The sequence below is a fragment of the Pogona vitticeps genome, chromosome 2 (assembly GCF_051106095.1).
Source record: "Pogona vitticeps strain Pit_001003342236 chromosome 2, PviZW2.1, whole genome shotgun sequence".
Lineage (NCBI taxonomy): Eukaryota > Metazoa > Chordata > Lepidosauria > Squamata > Agamidae > Pogona > Pogona vitticeps.
The window spans coordinates 126,684,517-126,712,088 of NC_135784.1; the positions used below are offsets into that span (position 1 = coordinate 126,684,517).

A 27,572-nucleotide genomic window follows, 5' to 3' on the forward strand; every position below is an offset into this window, starting at 1 on the left:
AGGAACTAATTTTGTTTTTACTTATCACACAATACAAAGACCAATTAAAATCAGTCCAGCACTTTTTGCTCCTAATGTGAAGTGTTTTTCTCTGTCACTAGGGTATCCACTTTTTCCCCCAAACCAGAATGATTTGAATGGACTTTTCCCCATGTGATCAGCTGTTTCATTCTCAAAAGGATGGATGTGTGTGATTGGGCTTGGTATTGACATAATAAACTGGGCATAATGTTTCAGACAGCAGGAACACTGACCCACCACAATCCTCTAGTCGCCCTGAATTATTATTTTTTTAAAAAAGCTACTGAATTGAGCACTAGATCACCTTATTGCTACATTGATATATTAGTTTAGTGCTAGATTACCTCTGTATGGACAAAATAAAATATTAATGTACATGAAATAGAAACTGCTCTGATGAACTACAGCAGACTGTTATGTCTCTGCAGTATGTGTTTGTACATTATGAAGAACTTCTGAAAACACTTTAAGTAGCCCACCGACTTTACAATGAACTATAGCAAGACAGTTGGGGATGGACAGAGGGCGGAATGAAAGGAAGGGGGGCTGTGGTGCAGATGAAACAGTCTCCAATTGAGGGGGCAGTGTGGATGCTGGCACTCAAATCTGAAGTCTCTATGTGGACACCTAATCTGAACAGAAGCATAAAATAGCCTGTGAATCAAGCTTGCCAGTGTAGTAATAGTCTGGGTGTAGTATTGGAGGTAAAAGGTAGAAAGTAGCCTCAATCACTGCAAATTAACTTCATCTAATCCTTCAGAAATGCGAAGGGCGCCACTCTGTGGCAGTGAGATTCTGGGCATTTTAGTCCCAAATGAAAACTTTTCCCATCTCTGAGTAGTTATGTATAGCAGATTTAGGATGTGACAAGAATTCATGCTGTATTAAAGTTTACACTGGGGATTTTTCAGTGCTGGATCCAATAATCCAGAAAGAAAGTCATCTGCTCTGGCCTGCTAAAGGTCAACAAACTATTTATTTATTTATTTATTTATTTGATTTATACCCCGCCTATCTGGACCACCAGACCACTCTAGGCGGCTACTTCTCAGTAATCACTGAGAGATTATAGTAATTTTGATTTGTAATTCAGTAGATAGCATGGATGAATAACAATATAAAATGGTCATCAGATTGATCTGAGTTGTGACAGTTCTTGGGTTGGCGGCACCCTAATCACACTCAGGAACTGGAGTAGGGATGTGAATCTTGATGCTTCTCTCTTTGTCCAAGAAGTGGTGTATGTGTGTGATTTTCTTCTTTCTCGTATTTCTCCACGGCAAAATTACCCAAGAGAAAAATCCTCTGGGAAATTTTGCTGGCCTCCAGAAATCTCAGGGAATATTTCTGAAAGTGCACAAAAATAAAGACGCCTCTCCTGTAGAGGGACTGGAAATTGCTATGCAGGAATTGCCAAACCCTATGCAAAAATATTTTAATCCTTTAAAGATACCACCAGTTTCTGCACAGGATGTTTACTGTGGCAAACAAAGAAGGGAAAATAACAAAAACCTTATTGCAGAGATGTTGGGAAATCTTGCCTGTCCAGGGAAAATTACCTTGCTATTTCTCAACCTGACAAAACTTGAAAAATCGCAAAGAGCAAGAGATATAACAAGAGTCTGTCACATCTTTGCTTTGAGGAGAGTGATGCAGAATCTTATTAGAACACTTAACAATATATAGTTAATTAATAAGCCTTACCTGACAACATTTTTGTACACTCGTCTAGAGTCTTTGTCCAGGCGCACAGTGAAGGACCTGTGCTCAGTATTTCTGATTTTGATATTTCTTGTTCGAATAGTGTTTGTGGTTAACTGAAATAAAAGTGAAGCAAAATGTTCTGCTTAGGAAGAATCAATGTTTTTTTCCTTTGCTATGAATGAACCCAAAGGGCCCATGCTGTAAGTGGTATGATTGGATGGGCAATTTTTGGTAGGTGGCTTTCTATGAACTCTGGCATGAATCTGAACTTGCTACTTACAAACAAAAACAATTTTGCCCTCAGAGAATCAATCTCTTTAACTGATTCTGCACTTTTGAAACATACAAGTCCTCTGAAATCCTCCCAAAAAACTTGAATGGAATTAGTCCTTGTTAAAACTTGAGTAAGCATCAGTCTCGATACATTAGTCACCATGCACAGTAAACTCAAATTTTGTACAGTACATGTTATTCTTAAACTTTGTCACAGATCTGCTTTATCAAGGCAATTTGCTATATGTCCTCTATGCTATAGCAAATTATCTCAGTATAGTCTTTTAATATCAGGACTATTGAAATACTGGCTTCTGTTCAATATCATCAACAAAAAAGGACAAATATCTATTGCCTACCAAAATTCAGAAACCTACAAAATGACTGCACCACGACACAGTAGTTAACGGTAACATTTCTGTGTTTGGTACTGGTGCAGTCAGCCTTTTTGATAAATGATGCAGATGAGAAAAATCATTAGCAATCAAATTCTCAGTTCAGTTAATGATGCTAATTGCAGTGGGAGTGCTGGTCCAGCAAATATTTTACTCAAAAATCCTGATCTCAGGAGAGCTTAGTTTGGTAAAAGTAGAATAATGCTGAAGACAAGAGCTCATTATGTGTTTAAAATCATGCACACACATTCTTGCAATTTTATTTTTAAGTCACAGGCCAAGTTTACATTTAATCTTTTGGGGAAGAAGGTATGATTCAGAATCTCATATTTTATATTTTATTCCCTGCATAGGCTGTGGGGCAGGGAAGGAAAATAAATTCAATGATATAGGCAAGAGGGGTGCCGGGGTTAAGAAAAACACAATTAATAGGTACTGAATACACAACAGATACACAAAGATTAAAGTATGCATGTGGCAGACATCACATAGCAGAATCACATAAGAGAATTAAGACATATAAAACCATGCAACAGAATTGGAAAACATACACAATGGACACACTTTGAACTAACAGGCCTTCTTCAGCACTTTTAGGTCAACCTGGGGAATACTACATATCACTAGACTCCTATTTCTGAAGAATCAGAATGCCACTTACAGAATAAGATCGTCCTGAGAGGTTGGAGGTTTTTACAACTTCAGCAATATTCACATGCAAGCACACCAGATCTGCAATAGAATGATAATGAGACACAAGAGGAAACAACTGGGGCTGTTGCCCTTCTTTGTCTTCACTGGAGCAGTGCTTTCCTTCCCATGACGGTACAGCCCCTGTCCTCTGTCTGCCAGCATTACTAACATAGCATTTCTAATGCAGTTCTCAGTTGCAGCAGGGCCTCTAGAACACTGGTCCCCAACCTTGGGCCTCCAGATGTTCTTGGACTTCAACTCCCAGAAATCCTGGGCAGCAGAGGTGGTGGTGAAGACTTCTGGGAGCTGTAGTCCAAGAACATCTGGAGGCCCAAGGTTGAGGATCACTGCTAGAAGACGGGGCAGTTTATTGCCATTAGTTCCCCAACTCATGCAACTAGGAACAGTTCACACCAATCAAGTTTCTCCTTTGTCTTTATTCCACGGACTTTTAAAACTGATGTATAGGATGGGTGCTGAGATGTGGGTTGTAAAATAAATACACAGCTATACTTCATTTGCTATGAAAAATGTAAATGTCTCTCCAAAAAGCATTTCTGATGCAGACATATTATCATTTTTCCTTGGCCCCAAATTGCTCCGAAAATACACATTTGGCCTCCCCAGCACAGCACTTCCTTCAGTTATGTTCCACGTTTCTGATAAAAAGAGAGCTCAAGAGGGATAACAACGGAACATAACTAAACACAGACAACAAACTATTAGAACCATCACTAAAAAGCAGATCAAACAATAACATAATTAGAAGTCATCATAAAGAGACATACAATCAGTTTGAAACACTGATGTAAATGAGAATCTCCATTAAATATGAGTGCATGTTTTGTCTAAAGAATGAGAGCAGAGGGCAATTCTAGAGAGTCTACAGACTATGTTGGTTCCTGTTCACCTCTGCACATACCATTAATTAGATATACATCTGCTAGCTGAAGAGCTCTTTACTGACATTCTGTGGACCTCATGTTTCTCTCATTTGATGATAAGCTTTAGCTCTTTTGAACTGGCCAATGCATTATTTTCTTAAGGCCCATCCAAAGGAAGTGTTTGTTATCCTGTAGATACTTGACTGTGCACTGATGATACTGTTTTTTCCCACTGTCCAGAAACTGCAAGGTTTGAATTGGTATCAGCAGTGACAGAAGGGGGTCAGGGTGAGGGAGAGACATAGCTTTTGGCTTTAAAAACAAAAATCACACATTTCCTCTAGGTATTTTTGTTTGCTTCAATTTATGTAGAATGAGGGCTTCTTGAGACATAGCCTTTCAATTTAGCCCTAATCTAGAAAAAGAACAATCCAACACAGAACAGCATTTGTTAAAGGTTGCCTCAAGAATTTCAAAACATGTTTTTAAAGATGGGAGATTTATCAAGTGGATTGGCAACAAATGTCTATGGCTAAGGGTTCAATTTAGCATCTTCTGAAACAGCAATGGCAAAATCAAATAAAGAAGATATTTTTAAAGCATTTCTTCAAGATTTTTGAAATATTTTGACCCTTCTTTTTTTTGAAAGATGGTTTCATTTCTAAAAGAAAATAGAAGTGAGGGTTTAAGAATCTGTGTAGACAGACAAGAGTTTGGTGCTCCCAGGTACGAAAGAGAGATGAAGGAAATGTTCCATCTTAATAAGTCCTTAGTTGCTGATGCATCAACAAGATGGTAAAAGAATTGGATGTCTACTGAAAAATCAAAAGTTGTTCCTTCATCAAGACTGTTGCTTCCTCTTTCATTTCTTTTAGTTAGGAAAGAATGCGATGGGAACTGTCTCAAAAGTAGCTCGTGTATAGGTAGAAGGTGCAGGGGAGGAAGGTGGAGGCTAATTAACTGCAGACTTAACTAGGAAACTTTCATGTTTAAACACAGGAAAGCTGGAGTTTGAGTACATGAGTGTGTGATCTTCACACTCACCATAGTCTTTACCTTCAATCTCATTTGAAGGAATGGCTTTCATAAGCAGACCAGTGGATCGCAAAGAAACAGACTCTTCCTTTTCACGGTTACTTAGCAAAACCTAGAAATAAAGTTTTGTGGCAGCCATCAGTATTTTTAACAGTAATAAATGCACAAATCCCTAACAGAACAATGAACCAGTCAGAAAAAGGGCCCCCAACAGAAGCCCTTAGTATGTATTAGTTTTTATTATTTTGCTTTCAGTTCTCTGTAGTGTTCCAATTTCCGAGCCACAACTAACTCACTTACTGTATATCTAGAATTTTTTTTTTAATTTGTTTGATGGAAACAAGGCAACTGATAGATTCAGCCGAACTGTGTGTGTAAAGTGGATTGTAATAATATGACGTAGGTTCACCTCTAATATGAATTTAAAGCATGCACCACAATTGTGTATCCGATTGTGGGGAGGTTATAAACAGAAGGGAGATTCTATATGTAGTTCCATTTCAAATAATCAAGACTTTTGATCGCAATAGTATAGGGATAAAAAAAAGAAATAACCACATGATACCCTTCCACTGGCCAGTTAATGAAAGCAAGCTCCAAATTTTGCAAGCATTCAGATCTTGGTTATTAATATCAGTGAGATATTTTTGCTACCATGGTTACTCCCAGAATTCTGTGTCTGTCTATTTCTGCCCAAATATGCTCATCTTTCTTACCTTTTTATAGGATAGTGTAAGATCCATACCAGGAACGTCTACTGTTGGCTTCTTCTTCATTGGTAGACCGTCTAGAGGAGAAAAATCCATGGATTTTTAAATGAATCTTTAAATAATTTATGAACCACCTTGAGTTCCCTTCACTGGGAGAAAGGTGACATAAGAATGGGAAAAAAATCTGTAGCAGACTTTGACCCTCTAACATCATAATAGAAGACTATAAAAGTGTGCTGCTTATATACCACCCCATAGTGCTTAAAGCTCTCTCTGAGTGGTTTACAATTTAATTATGCATGTCATACATCCCCGCCCCCACCAGTGAGCTGGGTACTCCATTTCCTGACCTCAGAAGGATGGAAGGCTGAGTGAACCTTGAGCCGGGGAATGAACTCAGGTCATGAGGAGAGTCTTCACTACAATACTGCAGTTTAACCACTGGGTCCCTCAAGTAACAGCAGCAGACTTTTATTTACCTGAGACACAGCTTGGGTAAGGATAAGTGACTCCCAACAGGAAAGATCACAGTATTTGTGTGATATTTCTTAATATCAAGGGAGGTTTGCAATAAATAGGGAGCCCTCAGATGAAACACAGACCTCTGGATGAGTTGGATTCTTCAAGTGTTGCACTCAGTTCAATGAGAAAAATATCCTCAACTGGTTCCAAAGTTCCATTATTGAAGGAGAGCTGAAATCGGGGGCAAAATGAGGCAGTCAGGGCACAGTACCTCCAGAATGAATGAAACAACGACGACGACAACAACAACAACAGCAACCCACTGTCCATTCTGATGACAAATGTCAAAATATTTCAGGAAGAGGAAGAGGACACTTACCTTCACTGCATAGACCTGGAAGAAGACTGGTTGCAAGCCCAGACGCACGTAATATGCAATCACATCAATGATGAATAATTCAGAGACTGCCATTTTGCTTGGAGAAGAGGGCTGCATGGGATCAAAGATGGTTGCATCAGCCTAAATCCGGGATGAGCAAGCTTAGGGGGCTTGTGGGACAAACTGATGTTAGCGGTAGGAGTCGATGAAGCAGAACGTGCTGTTATCCACAAGGATGCTAACAGTCTTAGATTAAAACTTAGTACAGTATGTTAATTTTTAAAAATCTTGGAATGATTAACAGTTACAATTCCAAGGTGCAAAATGTAGTTAATTTAAATTACAGTTTTGAAAATAATGCTCTTTTCTTCTCAGAAGTCAAAAGTAACAAATATATTTTGTTTTTGCAAAAAATCAGAATGCTACAAGCTGCTGACCTAAAGTATAAAACATACAGTTATGATTCCAAGGAACAAACGTAGATAGTTATTTCAATGACAATTTTAAAATAATTCTTCATTGTCTCAGAAATCACAAGTAACTAATATATTTACTTTTTGCAAAAAAAATCAGAACACTACAAGTCAATGTTCCCTCTAAATTTCTGCAAATGCTGGGCAGGGTGCCCTGGCCCGCACAAAAAAGTCCGAGAAACAACTGAAAGCAAATGGGCAGCAACACTGGCTTGACTGTGTCGCACCTATACTACGTTGCACATCTGCACAGCTTAGAGGGAATGCTGTTACAAGCTGCTGGCCTAAAGTACAAAACAAACCTAAGTAGTAAGGCCACCTCCTACCCTGTAGATGTAGAAGTAAAACTAGTTATAGTTCCACTGTCAAGCTTTAAGTTCTCTCTCACTGGTTTACAAATGTCATGCAATTTATACCTCAGTCAGTGCAACAAAGAATCAATTACAAGTAAATTACATGTTCTGGTTGATTAGATCTTAGTCTAGGCGGATGCTCTGGAAGCCTTTATCCCTGGTAGCCATGTCATTTCCACTTGACTTTCAACTTATGAGCATGTCCCAACCTCAGCAATAGAAGTACTGCTACTGTACTTCCTTTCAACATCTGAAGAATGTACCACAAAGTCTGACTGCTGTCCCTAAGTAATAGAAGCAGAAGAAAGGGTTCCTCTCCTACCATGGTGGCCAGCTTCGGAATCATGTGACACAGGGTGTTAATGTTGTTCTCGTACCATGGGTCAACTCTTCCAAGGTAAGCAGCTATCTCACAAGGCTCTGTTTGATCAAACACAGCATATTCCTGGGGTAGAAGAGTTAATATACAGTGAGCACCACACAAATTAGGACTGTCCTGGAGATAGGAACCGCCCGGCGCCAATACCATAACCATGCGATACTCACCTCCTTAGAAGAGGCTGGTTGTTCCTCCACAACAGGAACATAGTAAAACTCCACTTTTAGTCTCTTTGTAAGAAATGCACGTCTGCTCTCCCGCTTCCTGGAAAGGAGGGGAAAATTTGTTCTTAGGGTCTGATAAGACCAACCCAATCTCATCTCTCTCTTATGATGGGTACTGCGAGACTTACACCTGCAAGAGTCTGACAGTCACAAACATGGTGTGTAGGAAGCCATGTTATTCTCTGATCAGTACAGAAAAGGGCTGTTACTGACTCCCACATAGCTCCTTGACTACATCCTCCTTTACTAGTCACAGTGTTAGAAAGATAGTTATATATTAAGGAATGTAATAATTGTAATGTGCCATCAAATCATAAAGTGGATAGCTTAGGGAGCCGGAGCACATGATTTTAAAGAACCTTGGCTAGAAGTCTGATTATTCACTGGGCCACCTAGAAGAAGTACCAGCCTGTGTAGTCTTGAGCAAGATGCGCAGTCCCAGAATACTCTGAGAAGAAGGGAATGGTAAACCTCTTCTGAGCACACCACATCTAGAAAACCATGGAAGGGACTGCCATTAATTTGAATTGACTTGGGAGATAAATACAGTAATTGTTACTGAAAGTCAGTGCAGTGCACTGGCTAGAGTGTTGGGCTGGGGCTCAGGAGACCTGGGTTTAAATCTCCACTCAGCCATGGAAACTCATGGAGAGTGGCACTGATAAAAAAAACAACCCATTAAATATCTCAAAGACCTTGATAGCCCTACTAAGGTCATTGTAAGTAGTTATCCGCTAGATGGCACACGACACAATGGGGTTTTCAAGTTCTGTGGGACATATAAGACATGAGTTTAATATTGACACCAGTGTTTCTCTAAGGCTGAACAGATTCAAACCTAGCCTATGACTCTATTCACTGCATCAGTATTTTTAACAAGTGTGTGTTTCTGTGTGTGTGTGTGATGAGAAAGACAGCCATGGGGGATGGAATGTTATGGTTTCCCTTGCCTTTCTTAAGTAGAAACGTTAACTAGCAAACAATTGTAGATTGTTGTCCTCTGGTCACATCCTTCTAGATCACTTCCCTCTTTTTCAAGGAAATAGTCCAGTTCCTTTACTCTCTGTTTGCAATGAATGTCAGGCCGCAAGGGAGACTCCAAATGGGCCTTCTGCACATTTGCTCCCACTTCTAGGGCCTTGTGTACTCACATCTGGGTTCCTATTCTGTTTCATCTTGGGAAAAAAATATTTTGGAATGCATTTACATTACCATAAGTATCCTGAGTAATTCACAGCCACAAGCTCACTTTGCTAGGCCTACTGCACTATGCTAAATGTCACTACCACAAATTCCTGCCAGAAACATAAGGGATAGCAAAAAGAACAACGGCGCACAGGACACCCTGAAAATAAAATAATCAGTACAATATGTGCTGATATATGTTAATTTCTTAGAGGAAGTTACTTAAAAGGTAAAGCACAAATTCAACATAAAGCTCCCCTGGACAGCTGGAAAGATAGTAAAGCGGCAAAAAAAATTTAAATAAATAAAAATAAAAAGAGCCTATTCTTTTCTATTATAATTTCTTGGCAGGTGAAACCAATTTCAGCAATAACAGAAGCTGCACATAGGCAGGAAGAGCCACTCATCATCTTTGGAACTAGGAAGTGCTCAATAAAAGAGATGTGGTTAGCAGAAACGGAAGAGGCTAATTCACAAGGGGATGGCTCTGGCTTCCTATTTTACAGGGCAGGAAAAGATGTGCAGTAGGATTATGCAGAGCTGTAAGTACTGTCTTGAGTTTTCTTTAAAAGAAGGGTATTGGAGTGATGTCTGTGTTATATGTACCTCAAGGAATAATAAGCCTGGGCAAGACGCCCCAAAACTCTGTCGTCACCCAGCACCAAGACACGGGCCGTGTGCAGTCTCTTCATTGGAACTATTGGCTCCATGACGCTACCACCAGATTTCCGATGCAGTTTCCCAGCAGGCTTTGCACCTCGCCCATCGCAGCCACTCTGTAAGAAAGGAAGGCTATCCAAAGAAGTCCCCTTCTTCTTCACGCAGCCCTTCCTCTGGAGTCGGGAGTGCTCAGCCTCCACACTGCAGGAAGAAGGGCTTTCATCACCTGCCATGGGCAGGTCTCGCTCAATTCCACTGTCATTGGAGAGCACGGAGAAGCGCGTCCATTCACCGTGTTCGTAGTCAGGCACCAAGTCTTGAAATTCAAAACAGTCCAATTCTCCGCTCACAGAATCCTGTTCAGAGGACTGGCTTGGTGAACGGAGGAACAGCACCAGCTCTTTCCCTGAAAGGAGGAGATTTCCGTGAGATCTATAGAAGGCAATCACCACTTGAAATCAGTATGATACGATCGGGACAAATGCCCAGAATTTGGAAACGATGCATTACTTTTTGGGTCAGTAAAAGAGGCAATGATCTTACTTTGAAAAAAAAAGGATAGCAACTGCAGTATTTATGTTATTAGATTTTTGGTGTAATGAATAATGTTTACTAATTATACCAGAAAAAAAGGGGGGGACTGAGACACTTTTGGCCTCTACCTTCCTTCTTGCACTTTAAAGTGATTAAGAACAATGACAAAGTACTGTGTTAATGAAGTTCTTTGTTAGTTAGGGGTAATGACACTCAGTACACACAGCAACACTTTAGCAGTATGCAGTGAATGTTTTGCTCAAATGTAACATGAACACTGCTAGATCAACATTTGCAATAATGTTTCTAGTCTCTGACTGCAGCACCGATACCATGACATCTTGTTCCTTCAGTGTCCAGGCCAGACTACTATAATTTTGCTGCTTGTGTGCAGTATCTTAACAGAAAGAAACTGCCTTCTGATATCCAAACCTTCTTGATTCCCTTTAGGGGTGGGATCAGGAGTAGGCCATACACACCGCATTCCTGGACCTTAGAGGGCCACACCTGCTCCCATGTCCTGTCCACCCCAAAAATACTTTTTTGGGGGGGAGGGACTAAGAAAGCCCCCTCATGCTGTCAAAGCAGGCAAACCTTCAAAAACCCAAGTATTACAACAGGGAACAAGGTGCTGGGAGAGCCACAGCACAGGAGTGGGGAATGTTTGGCTATTTAAAGATTTAGGACTTCAAAAGTAAACGCAAACATGGATGATGGCACAGGAGTATGAGAACTGTAGTCCAAAATATCTAGATGACCATAGGCTTCCCATCCCAGAACTGGTAGCTGCTTCCAGGTGATACAGGCAAGGTTATTTTTCAAAACACTCACAAAGCTGGTCTTCATCTCTCCACAGGTGGAAACTGATGTTAGGGTTGGGTAAAGGGATGCCTTGACTTCTTTCTGCTTCCGCCTTTTGCACATCTGTAGGACACAGAGAAAGAAAGCTCAGTGAGTTGGGTATTTGGCTGCAGAGCCAGAGGTTGGATGTTCAGTTTCTTACTATGCATCCCAGGAGAATAACCAGTCTGAGACAGTGGCTTTCAAAATGGGAAATGAACAGCATATTTAGAAGCAACAACCATTCAAAGGACCAGGACCCAAAAAAAGAGAGCTGTTTTTATCAGAAATGCAATTTTTATCTTTTGTGGTGAAAAAACAACTGTACTTTTAAACTAAAATTTAAAAGTTCCATGTGGCATTAACAATGGAGAGGAAGTACATTGCATACTTAAATGCAATGCCCTCCTTTATTCACCTGGAGGCAGAAGAGGTCTCTCTTGTCTTTTATTTGCATCCAGTTAATACTTGGCACTTTTGCCCACACAACCTCCTTGTCTCAGACCTCTGCAGAGGTCCATACTCTGTATTGTTCACAGGGTTTTTTGTTTGTTTCAACTATAATCCCACAATCCCTGTGCCATAGCATGGTACAACAGATATTCACTTAAAAGATGAACACAGGAATTTGTTCCAAGTACTAGAAGTGAAAAGAGTGTACCTCTTCACTCCCCGTTGCATCCCTCCCAATTTATTTAAACTGTAATATCTAGGGGCAAGTGAGAGGAGCATTTTCTCCTTGTTAAACAAGTGAGAGTCAGAAATCTTTGCTCATTTCTTGCAAAAGAAAGAAAGAAAGAAAGAAAGAAAAAGAAAGGAAGGAAGGAAGGAAGGAAGGAAGGAAGGAAGAAAGGAAGAAAGAAAGAAAGAAAGAAAGAAAGAAAGAAAGAAAGAAAGAAAGAAAGAAAGAAAGAAAGAAAGAAAGAAAGAAAGAACCAACCAACCAACCAACCAACCAACCAACCAACCAACCAACCAACCAACCAACCAACCAACCAACCAACCAACCAACCAACCACACAGCTCTCTACAAGTGAATTTATATTGCACACACTCATCCTTCCCTGCTTTAAAGAGCCATACAGCTTCCCTTATTCTCTTACCTGGCATTGAAGTTGGCACAGTTTGGTGCCATGACTGTAGATATATAAGCAAGCAGAATTTTCTAAAAAGGGGGCAGACTAAAAGATTATTATTTTTTCATTGTGTAATTCAGTTTCCACCTTGCAGCACTCACACCCAAATGGGTCAATTAACAGGTACACCATTGTTTGTGTATGTGTGTTTGTGTGTGTGTGTTTAACAGGTGTCAGCTCCAACAGACATCGTTGCAGGTACTGTGCAAAAGCTATGTTCACACAAGAGGGTATCACAGTAGCCCAAGACTTAATCCCAGGCAAAGCTTGGGCTTCTTTCCCCAAACCACTTTTTTTAGAGCTATACCTACCTTTTTCTTTTTCGCTTAGGAGTCTGTTGTAGATTTTCCCCACTTCCTCAGCATATTGATTGTATTCTGCACTCATCTCTCTTCCTTTATGTTCAGCTGTAGCAGCTGCCATTACTTGCTGGAAACAGTGTTCAATCACATCCAAAGGTTTTACCTGTCACAGGGAAAACTAATGAATAATTGCTGGAATGCAGTTTGTGGACTATAGAAGCTATTCAGATTTATTTCATTTATTCCAAGCAGATTTTTGATCTCATCCTTAAGCTGTAGCCACAAATCACATCTTTCTCTAGCTGGAAAACTATGTTGTCATTAGATAGGTATGAATGGGTTCATGAAAATGTCTGTAAACTTGCCACATGTGATGGCTCTCAGGTTTCTTGAAGCATTTTTCAAAAGCAGATTAGTTTGTTTCAGTTGAAGAGTATCTTTTTTTAATGGCCTTCTATAACTCAAGAGTGTTTTCTCTCTTCTCTTTTGTGACCTTCCCCTCTCCCTACCCAACCTGCAACAAACAGGCATGTTAAAATGCCATTTTTAGGATAATGTGTTTCATTTCTTTCCAAAATCCCTATTGGCTTGTTGCAGCTAAAACAAAGAGTCCTGTGGGCACCTTCAGCACTAAGAAGTTTGCTATAACACAAGTTGCATTGACTGTAGCTCACCTTACCAGAGGCACACAATGTGTAATCCAGAATTTCAGGTGCTGTTTTGGAAGACCTGTTAAATGTCTTGATTGGGGTTAAGGACCAACCAGCAAGTCTTCAAAAACAGTCTTCAAAAACAGCATCAAATAAGTCTTGGATACCACATACGGTGTTCATCTGCTCTGGCAGAGATGTTTAGAGGCAATCATGTAAATTAACAAAGTAACGAAACAACACATCTCATAGGCTCCAGTTTTTCACAATTCTTGGTATTTTCCCAAAGTACAGTTTATGTTGAAAAAGGTCTTTATTTTACATTTCTGTCAGCAGCCACAACAATAATGATGAGCTATTAAAATGCAGAACAATCCTAATCCTCTGGTAGAGAGGAGATCTTAAATAAGGAAGACATGGTGATTGATCTTACCCATAAGATTTGTTTTGCTTCCATAAGTAAATATAACATTTTATTTGTCATGCCAAGTAAGACCAAATGGGGAAAAATTTCTAAGCCTACAAGATGCTTGTTTTGTTGACATCTTCTGTGTTGGACCTCTACCCTTCCTTCAAGGTAACATTAAGCAGGGGAACGGCCATCTCTGATATAAGGCCTAGTTGATTATAGAGTGATCATATGAAGGCAATGAATCCACAAGAAGCCCTCGAGCTGGGAGGCAAACAATTGAGAATATCTCCTTTTCTCTTAGTCTGGAGGTAAGGCTGGCCCAAAGCATTTTGATGCCTGAAGAAGAGCATCAGATGACATCCCTCATCCCATTTGGAAGAGCTGCTTCTTTGAAGGACTGCTAATTACTTCAGAGAGGCCATTTGCCAAGTCATCAGCCAAAAATCAAAGTGCCACGACACTTCACCCTCTCACGGTAGTACCTGAAGAATGCTGTGCAAGTTCTTAATGTCACAGTGTCCCTTTAGTGCTGTTTGGGAGGCACGCTCTATTACATAGAGCATGCAGGACCTGGCACACTGGAATGTCTGAGCGGCCCTGATCTCATCAATGAGTGCTCGGCATACTGCCCGAGAAAGCAAATCAGGATCAGCAAACATGAACACCCTGGGGAAATGAAGAGTGAACCTATATTAAGTAAGAATTGATTATTAGCAATGAAAAATGTAGATACAGGAGTTAATCTAGGAGAAATCAATGGAAATAGTGCTTCACCCACCCACCAATACTAAAGCAAAATGAGAACTCGAAAGAAAGAAAGAAAGAAAGAAAGAAAGAAAGAAACCAACCGACCAACCAACCAACCAACCAACCCATTGTGCCCCTCTTACAAAAGAACTCTTATTTGACTCACTGAAATTAGAGCACAGGCAGCTCCATTAATCAGGTCTGCATGGCAGTCAGACTGGTGGTTTAACTGGTGCAGTCAACAAAGATCATTGCTAATTATCATCATACACACGGGCATATATCTTCAAAAATATTTGTGCATTATTTTGGAAATCTACCCAGGTTAGGGTTCCGAAAAATCCACATGCGTGTATATATAGATAATAATAGCTACATCCTGTCTCTGCTACAGGAAACATTGATGCACAACACCAATGTTTCTTACAGCAATGGCCATCCTACCATTAGACAGAATGAGGCAGCCACCTCAGGCAGCAAGTTTTGAATGCCAGGGAAAGACAGAAGATTGTTTCTTATTATGGCTCAGGTTTTTTTTAAAGCCAGGGAAGGGAAGAAGTGCTTGCGGTATTTATTGCCGAATGTGCCAAGACAACTTGGCTAGTTCAGTGTAGTAGTTAAATACACCTTGACTTGGAGGGTTCATTTGCTGTTTCCCTCCCTTTAGCAGTATGTGTGGGAGTGGCCATGTCTTCTGCTACCATCAGGATTTGCGGAGCTGAAATGAAATGGCTGCAACTATTCCAAGGTAAGACCAGCAATTTCCGTTACGTAAGCCTGTTGCACAGCCCTTCACATTCAAGGCATTAGAAGTGAAATTCACTAAGGGGTGGTAGCAAAAGGCCTATATTCAGACAAATCCTTGGAGATATTTCTTTGCTCCCCAGATGTACTGAAAAGCAATATCAAGACTTTCGGTTCAAACATTTCAGAAATGTTGGGGTCTTACACTGTTTTTATTTGTACAGTTTCTGACCTCATGAACCAGTGACATGTCATGCCAATATAGCAGATTCATCTGTTATATGAAATATTTTAGAGTAAAATTAAACTGGCACAAGTAAACGTTATTTGAGAAGCTCAACACTTACTTTTCCTGAAAAGGGTAGGAATCATTCTTGATACTTTGCTCTGCAGAAACCATTCTTTGGTATAATATTCCTAATAAGCAAAATAAACATATGCACATACAGAGGCTAAAGTGCATGGTTTGACTCTGGTATCATTTGCTGAACATCTGATAATGTTATCATACAACTAGATCAGAAAGGGAATTGAATGCAAAACAGAGGATAAATGATGCTTTATAATATGAATAGAGAAAAGTAATCTCCCAAGCAGTTTTATCAAAAGTGGTGACAGTACAAAGGACATGATTCATGGCAGGTTTTATAGGTCACAGAGATGTCTTCAGGATCATAGCCATAAAATGCCAGATCTAGAGAGACATGAATCCTGTGAACTACCCTAGAGCCTCTTTGTGCCAACACCGATACCTCAAGCTGTGCTGGCATGAAAAGTTGCCATCTGATTTTGAGGGTTCCACCTGTTGTCATCTCCATAATTATGTAAAAATATTTCTTGAGAACTGCCACATGGCTAAATCAGGCTTAAGGACAACTTCATGAACTCCGTCCTTCAACTCCCTCCGTAGAAATCTACCATTTCAGACAGTCCCAGGGATCAACTGCAGACACTATTTCTTCTCTTTGTACAGTTTCTAGCAAGCTGGCTGGATAGATCACTGAGCTGGAACACTGCCAGGGATTGGGATTTCAGTTCCCCAAGGTGCCTCCCATAAGAAGGCCAACCTATATGCCCATGGGCAAACTGCAGTCCATGCAGGTGGGGGCCTCTGAAGAAAAGACTGGTCAATCATGTTTGAGTGCTTAACTCCTAGAAAACCCTGCAAAGGGTTGCTGCAACTTGGAATTGACTTGACAGCATGCTATTATTTCGTTTCCAGCTGCATACATGCAGCACTATGTCACAGGCAAATGTCTACAAGTGGTCTGGGTGAACTTACACACACACTGGCTGAAATCTGTTGCTTAGCCCAGGAAAATTAATAAAGTTCAGTCTGTTCCTAACTAGCAAAGTCCTTGCTGTGAAAGTTATAATTTTTTTTGAAAGTTACAAACTTTCTAACACTCTCTCAACTGAATTTCAGCTGTAGTGGCTCCACAAAGGGGAAGAAGGGTCAAGCATCTATTTTACCATAGTTCATGGGGTCTCCTTGAGGCAAGTCTCAGAGGTGACCACATAAATCAAAGCTGTGATATGTCATAAACCGTTACTTGCTTTTATCAATTAATTAATAAATGAATTGCATTTATCCAATAAGTCAGTTGGGCTTTGTTGGGTTTTGACATTGGTAAAAAAAAAAAAAAAAAAAACGGGAAGAATCTGATATGTGGATGTACCTTATTATGAACTACTTTGGCTTTTTGTCCACTTAATTGGTCCTTGCCTTTATTGATAAAGGCAATTTTTAAAAAAGATTGAGTAAAGCAGCAAGGGTAGATGGAAGGTGATGCAAGTGCTGTTCTGGCATGAATCTGCAGGCTCAGAATGTTCTCAGAGCCACCCTGTTCTTTAAGTGTATGTCTTTTGTACTCAGTTTTGAATAGTAGATCTTGGGGTGCAAGTGAAACAACGATGACAAGGAAGTAGTTCTAAGGAGCCTGGAGCCTGTCCAACCGTGGGCTTTCTAAGAATTTGACTTATAAAAAGCACTTCGATCAACATTTGACATTTGGGATGTGATCCACAAGTGAGACAGAAACTCTTCAATTTCCCGTTGTCACTCCAGGATCAGTATCTTGCATTTGTTTGATCAAGATGGGAACCGACATTTGTCTCTATGTGTCTGCAGGCACAGATTCTAGGTCTTACAAGGTGCAACACCCAGACACTCCCTCCCAGGCTTCCCAAGCATGGAGAAAATAAACAGAGCAAACCACAAGGGGCTGTGGAATGCTGCACACCTGGAATTGTCCGTTCCCGCTTTACTTGCTGGGCATAATCCAGGCCAATAGTGCAGTATGGTTTGGGCAGAGTGAGCAGCTTCTTGCAGAAATCATACACTCTCTCATAGAGGTCATCAGGAATGGACGGGGTCTATAACAGAAAGGGAGAGAAAGAATCAGGGTTGGAACAATTTAATAGGGAATTGCAAGTCCAGAGAAAAATTTTAGAACAGAACTACAGTGTGGAGGATCAGTAACCAGCTTTACTCTTGGTATCAAGAGAAGTAATGCTCTTGGAATGTACTGCAATCAGGGTCTGACTTAGATTCTGTTGAACAGCACATTAAATTGTACCAGATAATCCATTAAACCGCAAATGTGAACAGGACATTTTATTAGGCCTGTTCACACCACTTGTTCAAAGACTGTCCACCTAAATGAAATAAATTATTTGATCAAGATCCATGGATTGTCTTATTTACATAGCTGTAGCTCCAGATAGTTTTTGAGTGGGTGTGCATGGCCTGAATCATATGAAAACTAGACAAATGAGAGTGCATCTGAACATCTACAGATTTCCAAGCAGACTGGAGCTATATATCTTTTTCAATAAATCACCACCAGGCTCATGTAGGAGATGTTAATTCCTTATTTCTAAACAGCAACAGCAGCAATGACAATAACAACAACAACAACAACGACTACAGCAACAGCAACAGCAGCAGCAGCAGCAGCAGCAGCAGCAGCAGCAGCAACAACAACAACAACAACAACAACAACAACAACAACAACAACAACAACAACAACAACAATAATAATAATAATAATAATAATAATAATAATAATAATAATAATAATAATAATAATAATAATAATAATAATAATAATAATAATAATGGTGGTGGTGGTGGTGGTGATGATGGTGATGATGACTGTGCAGCTGGCCCAAGGCCACACAGGCTGGCTGTACTTTTAGGTAACATGGTGGGAAATCAAACTCTGAATCTCTGGCTTTGCAGCCACATAATTAAACCACTCTGCTATCTAGCCTGTTCATTTCTACTTTACACCATGACATTTATTTATTGGCATGTTTTCCTTTTCCTTTCCCTTCCTTTCCTAACTATTACAGATAGTTAAGGATTAATACAGAAGCTGTGCCTTATAAACTATGAATGGCGTAGAAGAGGAAAGCATTACCATATCTAAATACATCTCATTCAGTTATCTTCGTTTGTACATACAGTCTCATTATGACAGTACACAATGGCTGAAATCCTGTTCAGCCTAGCAAGTCACAATCAGAGTAGGCCCACTGAATCAGTGGGGATTTGCTGAGTCAACTCTGGACAGCTCAGTGGTTTGACTGCAGAACCAGAGGTTGGGAGTTTGATTCTCCACTGTGCCTCCTTAACAGGGCTGGATTCGATGATCCATGCGGTCTTTTCCAGCTCTGCAGTTCTAAAATTATTATTATAATTCTTCCATATGTTCTGCTGATTCAGTGGGCTACTCTAGTCATGATAAAACTAAGCAATAAGATTTCAGCCACTGTATAGCTGCGGGCTAAACCGCAGAAGCCGGTGCTGCAGGGTCAGAAGACTAAGCAGTCGTAAGATTGAATCCGCGCGACGGAGTGAGCACCCGTCGCTTGTCCCAGCTCCCGCCAACCTAGCAGTTCGAAAGCATGCAAATGCAAGTAGATCAATAGGGACCACCTCGGTGGGAAGGTAACAGCGTTCCGTATCTAAGTCGCACTGGCCATGTGACCACGGAAGATTGTCTTCGGACAAAAACACTGGCTCTATGGCTTGGAAACGGGGATGAGCACCGCCCCCTAGAGTCGAACACGACTGGACAAAAATTGTCAAGGGGAACCTTTACCTTTTTATAGCTGTTCTAGAATAGAGGTATGCAGGGCTCAGGCCTGAGTTTAACTTGAAGACAAGTTAATTGCTTCCCAATTGCTAGAGTATCAGCGACTGAGGTGGTTTTTCCATGGTGAAAAAGGCATGCTATATATGCTTCATAGCAGTCTTTATTTTACCATGGCACATTTCTAATGTTTCAGATAAACTGCAAGGCTAACCAACTCAACTCAAAATTTGAGTTCTAATGACTGGTCACAGTGCTATTCGGTATATCAATAGTGTTCCTGAATTCCCATGGATGTTACATTCCATGAAACATTTATTTTTTTACCTTTATCAGTGTGTACATCAGCGTGTGAAGCAAAGGGATGATGTACTGCCGGTAGTTACATCTTTCTGCCTAGAGAAAACAAATTGTTGTGTTTAAAATTAAACAAAAGGAGGCAGAAGTTGGATGTTTTGCCAATCCAAAAAGCACATGGTAGGAAGGGAAGGGCTGAAAGCCAAAGTTTTGTAGATAGGAAGAGAAATGGTGCATTTGAGTGGGAAATGCACTATAAGGGAACACAACACTAGGCTAAGCAAAATATCACTGAAGTACTGGCAAGATCTCTGCTGGTTTATGTGATTAACGCAATCCTGAGCTTGTATTTAGGAGAAAAACAATGGAATAATCAGACATACCACAAGCTTCCCAATATCAAAGAATAAAACAAAACAAAAACATGTCCTCTGACCCTAACTGTGTGACAGATTAGGTTCTCTTTGAAAGCGGGGTCACTGAATAGACAAGGAGAAGGATCATAGGCAGCAAGATAGTACAGGATAAGGGTTAAGGACCATTTTAAAATACTAAGGAACACCAGGGCAGCTGGTCACCAGTGAACACGGCAGAGATTATGAATGACGTGAAGCAACAAAGCAGAAGTTGCCCCAAACTGCAACCTTACTAGGGCTTTGATTTTACCCATGGCTTATGCCAAAATGTATAATGTTTTGTAGCAGACAGAGATTTGGAAAGCAACACACACTTTCTTTTATATACCCTTGAGAAGATAAACAGGTTTTGCTGCAAATATCAAGAAAAGGAACAGCAGCAGAAAACGAATATAGTTATATTTATTTTTTGTTTGGAAACACTTGTAACACAGTCTGAGCAAATAAATGATTGATCCAAAATACATTATTTTGTAAATCTCTGCATCCTCTGATGCTCAGCTACTCAGAAGTAGTCAACATTCAGTGAAAGGAAGCTAGGGTGCTTGTTAAGGATATCAGAGACAGCACCAAAGGACCCTATGCTGGACGTTACAGATGGAGCAGGTGGAAAGAACATTGCACAGCATACAAGTCGAGATAATATAGAAAAGTCAAGGTGAGATGTTGACTTTTCTGTATAGCCAAGTGATAAAAAGCTAGTATGATGCCTTTTTGAAACTGAACAGTGCAAGGAATAAGCAAGAAACCATGGTTTCACACTCAGGAGAATCCTGCCAGGGCTACCCTCTAAATCTTCTTTCCCTTCCATGAACTGTTCTTACCCTTTCCAGTTCTTTCACCAGGATTTTGATCAAGAGGACTCCATTGCTAGGGTTTCTCTCAATTTTCTTGTGCAAGGTCCACCGCAACATTCCTGTGAAACACAAGCCAAAGCAGTAAGTCAAAGTGTCATCCATCAGGTAATGAATCAAAAAGAGGGAGAGTTGGAACCCTTCAGTTCTGATGGAGGAGGGAGAAATTGGGCCCACATTCTAAAGGGATGAAGCTCTTCACCTGGGATGGACAGTGGCATTTCACTATATCTCACAAAGCTGATCTAAGGGGTCACCTATGCAAAGAAACTTTATTTCATCAAGTACAGGTTGAATAAATTAGCTTCTGTAACACTACTGTAGGTCTTCTAATATTGGGCCTTATTGCCATGCAGCATTGCAAACTGCTTCCAAAGTACGTCAAAGAAGCAGTGCAACAGTATGGTAGGAGAAGCCAAACAAAACATTGGTGTTATGCTCATCTACCTGCAACATTAAAAGCTTACGAAACATTTCTAACACCGCTGTTAAACACATTTTGGCACATTTTGAAACATTTTTAACTGGCTGAAATCCTGTTGGCAGAACTATATCTGCAGAAGGGTAATGACAGCATCAGCAGAGAGGAGATTTTTGGTAATTAAAAATGTCTTGCTTCTCTCACACAGCTTTTCTAAGGAAATAATCTGCTTCATCATGTGGAAGCCATGGAACAGGAGGAGGAGATCTTTCATTACCAAAAATCAACACCACCAGGTGGCATTGATTGCAGGGGGAGATTTTCAGTAATGAAAAAGTTCCTCCTTATGCCCTGGTGCTGTCATGGCTTTCACAAATGAAACCAATTATTCTGAAGTTGAAAAAGGAAGAGGTAAGATAACCAAAAATCTCCTCCTTTTGGTGACATAATCCTTCTCCTAGTGTAGTTATGCCACCAGAATTTTGACCACTGTTTCAAATTAGTGGTCTTTTATTATAATATGTTTAACTGTTGTTGTTTTTTTTTAAATTAATAACTTGCACATATTTTTAAATAAATATTTTTGTAAACTGCCTTCATCCTTGGCCTTAGGAGAAACATGGAAGATAAATGAAATATATAACTAAGTAATGAAGTTGCACCCTTGTGCTTATTCATATGTGGGTAGATATCCCAACCAAAAGAATACCAGAAAGCAAACATGCTGGATATGATGCCAGCACAACTTATCCATCTGGGACACTCAAGCATGCTGGCATTCTTGGGGCATTTACTATGGTTATGTAGTTCTAGGACACTCAGGAAAATTTCTCAGGAAACAAGTCATCAGTTGTAGCGCTGTGGCCACCACTGTCTTACCTCTCTCACTCTGGAAGGCTGGATGGTGGCCATCAAGTTCCCGGAGAAGGGCATGCACACTCCGCAGAAAGTCTGACTCAACCTCTTGAAACACAAGAGAAACACCATGTGAGGAACTAAGGTAATCCAGAGAAGAAAGGCTGCCTTCTTTTAACCAAAAGAAAAATTAAATAAAAATTAATATTAAGATGTTATGGAATCATAGGATCATAGAACAATGGAGTTGGAAGGGGCCTGTAAGGCCATTGAGTCCACCCCACCCCTGCTCTGTGCAGCAATCAAAATCAAAGTATATCTGACAGATGGCTGTCTGACTTTCTCTTGAATGCCTCCAGTGATGGAGAGTTCACTACCTCCTGAGGTAATTGGTTCCATTGCCACACTACTCTGATATGAAGCTTTTTCCTGATGTTCAGCCAGAATCTGGCTTCCTGTAACTTGAGCCCATTAAGTGTCCTGCACTCTGGGGTGATCGAGAACACTTCTTGCCCTTCCTCTGTTTGACAGCCTTTCAAGTATCTGAAGAGTGCTATCCTATCTCCCCTCAGTCTTCTTTTCTTTTTCTTTTGTCAGCGTCCTTCTTAAAGTGCAGTGTTCAGAACTGGACATAATACTCAAGATGAAGCCTAACCAGAGCTGAACCTGTGCTTCATGGGGATTGGAGGCTATACTTCTGTTGATGCATCCTAAAAGAGCACTGACCTTTTTTGCAGCCACATTGCACTGTTGGCTCATATTTAGCTTTTGATCTACAATTCAAAGATCCTTCTCACGTATAGTATCACTGAGCCAAATATCCCCCATCTTCTAACTGTGTTTTCTTCCCCTTTTGCACTCATCCCTGTTAAATTTAATTCTGTTGCTTTCAGCCCAGTGCTCAAGCCTATCCAGATCTTTTCGAATGTCTTCCAGGGTACTGGCTATTCCAACCCAATTTAGTGTCATCTGCAAATCTGATAAGCATTCCCTGCACCCCCTCATCCAAGTCATTAAAAAAATGTTGAAGAGCACCGGGCCCAAGACTCAGCTTTATGGTATCCCACTTGCTACCTCCTTCCAGGTTGAGAAGTAGCCATATAAGACATACCTCTCATAACTTCTCTAGAAACACAGCTGATAAAGTGGAAAAGATATCAATGAAAGTATCTTCTTCCTGGGGATAGGACTGTCAATCCTGACCATAGTAGCTATATTTCACATTAATACAGTGGCACCTCGGTTTACAAATGCTTCAGTTAACATAATTTTTGGTTTATGAAGCAAAATCCATTGAAAATAATGCCTCGGTTTATGTTTTTTTTCTGACTACGAAGAAAGTTTCCCCAGGATGCATTGTGCCTGGAGGTTTGTAGTGCTGCCCCTGTTCCTACGGCAATCTGCGTTTTGGTTTATGAACTTTTCACATTATGTAACGTTCCATAGAACGTGAGGTACACCTGTACTATCTAATCAAGCCTCTGGCTGCTTATGAAGACTGGGCCAACTCATGTGCCAATGAAGCTTCCAAAAGGATTGTCACGAAGATATTCCATCTGATGAAATGGTATCCATTCCACAAAGGTTTATGCTATAATAAATCTGTTCCTCTTTAAAGTATTATGACACTCTTCTCTTGCACATTTGCTTTATCTAACTACGGATGTTACTAGATCACCAAGTTATCCTGGATTGGATCAATCTAGTTTGTGCTAAACAGGATTGCTTTGAGGTACAATACATCATTTGGGGTGATCCTTGCATCCACATGGATGCAGAGGGGAAAGGAGATAAATCTTTCCATTTCTTTTCAATTGTTGATAACTGATAAGCCATTTCAAAGCATCGCTGATGCATTAGCAACAATTAGAAAGAAATGAAAATCTTCCTTTCCCTTTCCTTCTACAGGCAAGCAGCATGGAAACTTTTTATTTCTAAGATCACTAAGCAGCTTCAGCAAAGGACAGCGACCCAGCCATTTTGATTTGACCTCAGCAATCACATATGCTGAAACTAAACGGAAACAGAGCAATCCTATCCTAACCTAAAAAAACAGTTGCTTCTGACAAGGACCCCAAAAGGTGTAGGTACACACTGATCAGGCATGGGCTGGTTCACAATGGCACATATGTCATGCAGTCACCAGGAAAAGGAGAGAACCAGGCCCTCCCCAACCCAGACCAAAAATGCATACCTGATTGCACTCTAATACAGTTTAAACCCCCCCCCCTTAAATGTTATTATCTCTGTTTCTCAACTGTATAATGGTTAGAGGAACTGGAGCTACTCCATTCTTCAGATCTAGCTATTTCACGCGTAATAAGAAACACAAACCTGGGTTCTCCATGACAGGTCAGAGGTCACAGCAGCAGGTTGTAGGCTTATTCATATCAACACTTTTGACAGAACAGAGTGACCAGAGAGCTCAGTTTCACTCAGAATGGTCCTACACCCTCTGTTGCTTCTAAAAACAAGACGGTAGCTTGATGAGCTTGAAGTCCATGTTAGATTCCTTGGACCTGTTCTGAAGCACATGAACATATAGGAAGTGAATGGTTTTGTCTTGACAGTATTGTTCAGTGGCCAGTGTGCATCTGTGCAATAAACAGGCTATAGCAAGTTGGTTTTCAGTGGCTTCCAATGTTTGGTCCCCAGATATTATTGGATTAAAATGCCCAGAAGCCTTTACCACTAGCTGTGCTGGCCAGGATTTCTGAGAGTGGCAGTCCAAGAACCTCTGGAGACCCAAAGTTGGGAACCACTGCACAAGAGCATGTTCTCAAAAAAGAGGATGCATGATATAGCGTAAGTATTACATTTCACTGAGACCGGTCCTGGCAGAGGGCAGCAGGGGACATCTCAGGCTGCTTATGCAGGGAGGCAGTAACAAGCTGTTGGTGGAGACAACCTTCCACTCCCTAAGACAGCCTGCTTTCTTGACGTGCGTGGAAACATGCTATCCCTTCACCAGTGTTGAAGAAAGATTCAGCTGCCTGTTAAATCAGCATTTGTATATAAAATGGGAAGGGGGTCCAACTTTTTCTTTGCCTCAGGCAGTAAAATATAATGAGTCATAAGCTAAGTTTCACAGTAGCATCAAGTTTTGAGCAGCCAGTCATCATTACCACAAACTACTGGCTTCAGGATGTTGGCAGGGATTGATGTCAAGAACAATGGCTAGATGGCTACCTGTAGACAGTTTAATCTCATATTCATATATTAATGCATTAAATATATATCCCCTATTTCTGCATATGGGACACTTACAGCACCATTGGAAATCACTTTGGACTAAACTCAGCTGCTAATCTTACCCAGAATAGACCCACTGAATCAACTGCTGAATGGTAAGTCAACATTTGGATAAACCCCACTGATTCAATCGGTCTACTCTGGTTAGCAATAACAATTTAGTTTAGGCTCTGGTCCATCATAGACATGGCACGACAAGGCTGTGGATAAAAAAAAATCAGTGACCCAGCTAGGAATAAGAAAGTTTCCACTTACTAGGTGATACTGTGAGGAAAATGAAGCATCATAGGCAGCTGGCAGCAGTCTATAACCACACCCGGGTTGCGACCAGATTTCTTCTGAACTTGCCAATCTCCATTATGAGGGAGCCACACCTGAGAAGACAAACTCGCTTTACCTGCTTCACCATCATCAAGCCGATACCTGCACACTCACATAAGTGTGGCCAGCATTGCAAAATGCCTTTATTGTTCACTAACTGCACAGCACCACAAGATGCTTCCTTGCCTTCCCAGAGCACATAGGATGAGCTGCACTCCAAGGATTCCTGCCGTTGACCCCTGGCACTGACTTCAAAGTGAATCTGATAAGTTAGAAGCAGAGACGTGGCTTGAGAACAAGAGCTGCAGCCTTCACCGTCTTTCAAATGTGGGTGGATTCACCTCAGTGGTTATTCCAACACAAGACCACTCCTTTCCCCCTTTTTCACACAGGTGCACACATGAAAGGTACATTCCACTAACAGCCAAAGCAGTAAGCACTTTCAGAGGGGTAGCCATGTTAGGCTGAGGCAGCAGTTACAGTAGAGTGTCCTCAACATATTAAAGGCCACAAGATTTACAATGACCAAGCCTTTTGCAGATTTGTGGCAATATCTCAGAGGTTGGAAAAGTTATTTGTGGACCACAGCATGACAATGGTCCAGCTGGCTGGAGAATTCAGGAAGTCATGTGTGTCACATACTATCAAGTTGCTTTCTGAGGTGCTTCAAGGAGTAGTTTACCATTACCACCAGTTTAGCTGAGTTTCCAGAGCTAAGCAGCGATTTCAACTCAGGTTTTCTGAATCTTATCCATTACACCACATTAGCTCTCTGGATATTACAGTCTGAAAAAATAACATCTCCAAACTCCAACACTGCATCGAATGCCTGTCAGCACAGGACACTAAGGTAAGTACAACACTAAGCGCACTACCTCCCCAAATGTTTTTCATTTTGAAATATCCTAGCACCAGTTTCTGTAAAAGATTCTTTGGGATGTATGTCTGCAATGAGCTACAAGATGAAAAACCCAGAACTTTGGTGCTTTGGACATGGATGAACCTTTGGCCTCCCCGGTTAATTTACTGCTTCTTAAATATCAAATTGTGCCATGAAGACAAGGCTAGTCCTACTGTTAGGAAATGAAGCAGTTGCCCCAGGCAGCAGAATTTGGGGGGCAGTGTGCAGAATAGTGGCATGGTTTTGGAGGACAAAGCTTTGTATGTTATGCCACATGCCCAGTGGCTCCCCAAACTAGCCTACTGCTCTCAGATAGAATGGAGGACACTGCCCTGTGATACTGCTGAAGTTGACAGAAGTGCTGGTTGTTGTGGGTTTTTCAGGCTCTTTGGCCATGTTCTGAAGGTTGCGAAGGTTCTGAAGCCTTCGTGAATACATTGACAGAAGTACCTTGAAACAAGGCACTTCTGTCAACTCACAGTCCAGATAATTCTATAGGCAGAATGAGGAAAACCATTGTGTCTTCCTTTTTTTCAGTAGAAAAATATCTCAGGTCAGCCTAGTATGATCCGGTGGAGGGAGATGCATCCTACTAGACGGTCTTGGCTTGTGCTGCTGAGTAGCAACCAAATGAAACATGAAAACAATCAGGGTTACTGACTTCAGGGGGAATAATTATCCAAGATTTCCTTCAGCTCTCATACTGACCTATATTTTTCCCTCCAAGTCAGCTTGTGGTGGTTGGGAGAGAAGGTTGCATCACAGGTCTACTCATTAAGTTATATTTCTTGACCAGATTTGATGCAAGGCAATACAAGAGATTTCCTAAGTGCTTCACTATATAATTAGACCTGTTAAATCTCACCTGAATTAATCAGACAATCACCAATATACCTTTCAACACAAAATCAAACAGAAGAGAATAGTCCTTGATACTAACCAATAATGCAGGATTTCAAT

The 27,572-nt window shown here is 40.7% G+C and overlaps 1 protein-coding gene across 7 annotated transcripts in view; it reads right to left on the bottom strand.

Moving 5' to 3' along the window:
• PIK3R6 (phosphoinositide-3-kinase regulatory subunit 6) overlaps positions 1-27,572 on the bottom strand; it is a 42,200-nt gene that overhangs the window by 4,214 nt on the left and 10,414 nt on the right. For 3 of the 7 annotated variants that reach the window (XM_020796341.3, XM_072990386.2, XM_078385908.1), the window contains exons 2-20: positions 25,646-25,764; positions 24,473-24,662; positions 22,163-22,246; positions 20,833-20,924; positions 19,623-19,691; positions 17,439-17,571; positions 15,543-15,612; positions 14,187-14,370; positions 12,652-12,805; positions 11,196-11,288; positions 9,777-10,236; positions 7,929-8,025; positions 7,705-7,827; positions 6,557-6,667; positions 6,318-6,408; positions 5,722-5,792; positions 5,015-5,117; positions 3,055-3,125; positions 1,726-1,838 (exon numbers count right to left, since the gene is read on the bottom strand). In XM_020796341.3, coding sequence (XP_020652000.3) covers positions 1,726-1,838; positions 3,055-3,125; positions 5,015-5,117; positions 5,722-5,792; positions 6,318-6,408; positions 6,557-6,667; positions 7,705-7,827; positions 7,929-8,025; positions 9,777-10,236; positions 11,196-11,288; positions 12,652-12,805; positions 14,187-14,370; positions 15,543-15,612; positions 17,439-17,571; positions 19,623-19,691; positions 20,833-20,924; positions 22,163-22,246; positions 24,473-24,485 — 2,132 coding nt within the window. In that variant the 5' untranslated portion in view covers positions 24,486-24,662; positions 25,646-25,764. The remainder of the gene's footprint in view (positions 1-1,725; positions 1,839-3,054; positions 3,126-5,014; positions 5,118-5,721; positions 5,793-6,317; positions 6,409-6,556; positions 6,668-7,704; positions 7,828-7,928; positions 8,026-9,776; positions 10,237-11,195; positions 11,289-12,651; positions 12,806-14,186; positions 14,371-15,542; positions 15,613-17,438; positions 17,572-19,622; positions 19,692-20,832; positions 20,925-22,162; positions 22,247-24,472; positions 24,663-25,645; positions 25,765-27,572) is intronic. The other 4 variants (XM_072990387.2, XM_072990388.2, XR_012083771.2 and 1 more) reach the window with 4 other exon arrangements.